The sequence below is a fragment of the Helianthus annuus genome, chromosome 4 (genome assembly GCF_002127325.2).
Source record: "Helianthus annuus cultivar XRQ/B chromosome 4, HanXRQr2.0-SUNRISE, whole genome shotgun sequence".
In the NCBI taxonomy this organism is placed as follows: Eukaryota; Viridiplantae; Streptophyta; class Magnoliopsida; order Asterales; family Asteraceae; genus Helianthus; species Helianthus annuus.
This window is the reverse complement of record NC_035436.2, coordinates 146,498,874-146,501,366: the sequence shown is the minus strand read 5'-3', so window position 1 is coordinate 146,501,366 and position 2,493 is coordinate 146,498,874. Positions and strand designations below refer to the sequence as shown.

General features: G+C 47.1%; 1 protein-coding gene across 1 annotated transcript; it reads right to left on the bottom strand.

Annotated features, from left to right (window-relative positions):
• Positions 1-594: 594 nt before the first annotated feature.
• Positions 595-2,108, bottom strand: LOC110901525. The gene is made up of 6 exons (XM_022148348.1): positions 1,931-2,108; positions 1,777-1,847; positions 1,397-1,699; positions 1,129-1,326; positions 927-1,044; positions 595-740 (listed from the first exon to the last, which is right to left on the bottom strand). The coding sequence occupies exons 1-6, from the start codon at positions 2,106-2,108 to the stop codon at positions 595-597; spliced, it is 1,014 nt and encodes a 337-aa protein (XP_022004040.1).
• Between the last annotated feature and the right edge of the window lie 385 nt (positions 2,109-2,493).

The window sequence follows — 2,493 nt, the reverse complement described above, 5'->3', positions numbered from 1 at the left end:
CAGCTGAAATTGGCCGGCCCTCGCCGCGCTTGACAGCAGTCAACAAAATCGATAACGAGGCAAAGCGTCGTCTTGACTTGGACTTACTCGAAGAGAGGCGCGAAATAGCGCGAATCAAAGAAGCCAAGTACAAGACACAGTTGGAAAGGTACTACAACGCAAGAGTGCGCATTTGTACCTTCACTCCAGGGGAATACGTCTTTAGAGACAATGAAGCCTCCAATGTTGAACGCCCCGGGAAGCTAGCACCCAAGTGGGAAGGCCCATACTTGGTACATGAGGTGCTGGGAAAGGGGGCATACAAGCTGCGCACACTGGATGGATACATCATCCCGCGCACATGTTACGCGCAACAATTGCGCAAGTGTTATATGTGACTATTCTTGGCCATGCGCCTTTATCCACTTATGTTGGCCGCGTGCCTTTCTTAATTTCCTATGTCGGCTATACGCCCTTTATTTTATTTCCACGATGTAAGTTGGCATAAGCGCCTGTTTCCTACTTAATGAGAGCATATGCCTTATGTTTTTCTTTTATCATCATGACTTCTACGTTACAAATGCATGTTAAACTTTTGATTAGCACGAAAACACTTCAGTAAATTACGAGCTCTCGAGTTACGCCTCCAAGGTCTTCCGCGATCATAGCGCGAAACCGGGCAGTCACACTCACACGAGCCACACTTACATTTAATCGCGCTAACTTAACCAAAGTTTCTAACAACAATGCAATAATTGTAACTGGACAAATAGAAAGCAAAACATAAACGTTATATTCAAAAAAGCGCAACCGCGCAATAGTTACATAAAAAGTAGCAAAACACCATCAGTCTGACTCAGACAAGCGCAACCGCGCGATGAGTTACATTTAACGTCCAAAAAGAAAATTACAAGGCACAAACCCTATCAACACTATCTATTAATAACCGTCACCACCATCATCATCGTCGTGACCATCTCCATCGCCATCACCATCGCCATCACCATCATCACCGGCTGGTTCTTCTTCATCAGATAGTTCCACGGTCTCTGGAGGGTCCAGAATCTGCTTTAGCCGTTGGCACTAGTCATCATGCTTCAGCGCCTCTGCGACCAAATCCATCACAGGCAGTGATAAATGGTCATAGACCTTTTCAGCGCGGGCCGATGCAGCATCAGCCTGGTCGGTCACTGAGCAATGACTAATGTCAAACTCTTGTCCTAACGCCTCTTCAACATGCTGCGCACACTCTAGATAACCTCCACGGTAACCAACCGCGCGTGAGGCATCTATGAGAGCAGCAACAGCTCCATCCAGCTCGGAAGCATTCAAGATAGAGTTGGCCATCTACAGCAAAGGCAATGAATAAGAAATTAGTTTTAACAAATAAAGCTTAAGTTAAAGAGGAGAACCGTACCAGAACTACTCCTCTACCGCGCATCCATTCAGCATCAGAGACCAGTGTATCGACGATACATTGGGCTTCAGAGTAATTGTTCTGGGCTACATTGAGGGCAGAGGTACTGATATCTCGCGCCTCTTCAGCCTTCTGTTTGGCCTCTTCAGCAGTAATAGCTTTTACTCTCTCAGCCTCAATGTCAATCTCTAAGGACTCGCTTTTGTCGGTTTGCTCTTGCAAACGACGTTTCAACTCTGCAATCTCAACATCCTTAGCCGCCAGGTCCTTATCCTTATTAGATGCATGCGCCTTCAACTCAGCCTGCAGAGGGAAAGAAAGACTTAGATAATTTCACAAGCAAAAAGCATAAAGGGAAGAAGGGTTAACACTGATCAAACCTCAACACGTTCTCTATCGGTTTGCCCATCCTCAACCTTCCCTTTCAGTTCAGCAACTTGAGCCTCAAGGTCTGTGATTTTAGAGCGCGCGACATACATACGTTGATTATATTTTTCACATATCTTCTTCCACTCCGCGCGCTCCTTCGCCAACAGATCTTCAGCAGCACGAAGCTTGCCCCAAAGCCTTCACGTCCCCATTCCTCTGATTTCCTATCAGATTCGAACTTAGCTTTTTCTTCAGCAAACCCAGCTTTAGCTTTCTCAAACTCCTTAACCTGCCGCACTAGGCGCTCACGGTATTTTTCCCACTCAGCTCGCTCTTTAACCATCATACGCCACTCACACACGATCTGGTGGTTGGTGGCGCGAGTATTCGCTTCCCCAACAACATAAGCATGACATAGTGCACCGTGAGTTTGTGCCCTTTGACAATTGACTTCACAAGGGGGGAAGGAATTCAAGAACCAGACGCGGCAAGGAGCGAACTCCAAGAAGGTGTCCTTCTTCTTTAAACCCCATGGAGCTCGGTGGGGAGCATCGCCGCGAGCCTCCTCTGTGTAAGTTTTATAATAAATGTCGCCCACAGTTCATTAGGACCGATGGGAGACTGCGGTATAGACCCTCCAGCGCCACTAGAGCTCGCACCACCTGCAGCAGCGGAATTTTCTTTATGCACAGCAGAAGCTGATCCCCCAGTAGTAGAAGTTACTTGAA

Coding starts and splice junctions, on each gene's coding strand:
- LOC110901525 (XM_022148348.1), bottom strand. CDS start 2,108: ATGGTTAAAGAGCGAGCTGAGTGGGAAAAATACCGTGAGCGCCTAGTG. Junction 1,848..1,930: donor CTTCGTGCTGCTGAAGATCT/GTTGGCGAAGGA, acceptor CTAAAATCACAG/ACCTTGAGGCTCAAGTTGCT. Junction 741..926: donor CGATGATGATGGTGGTGACG/GTTATTAATAGA, acceptor CTATTTGTCCAG/TTACAATTATTGCATTGTTG.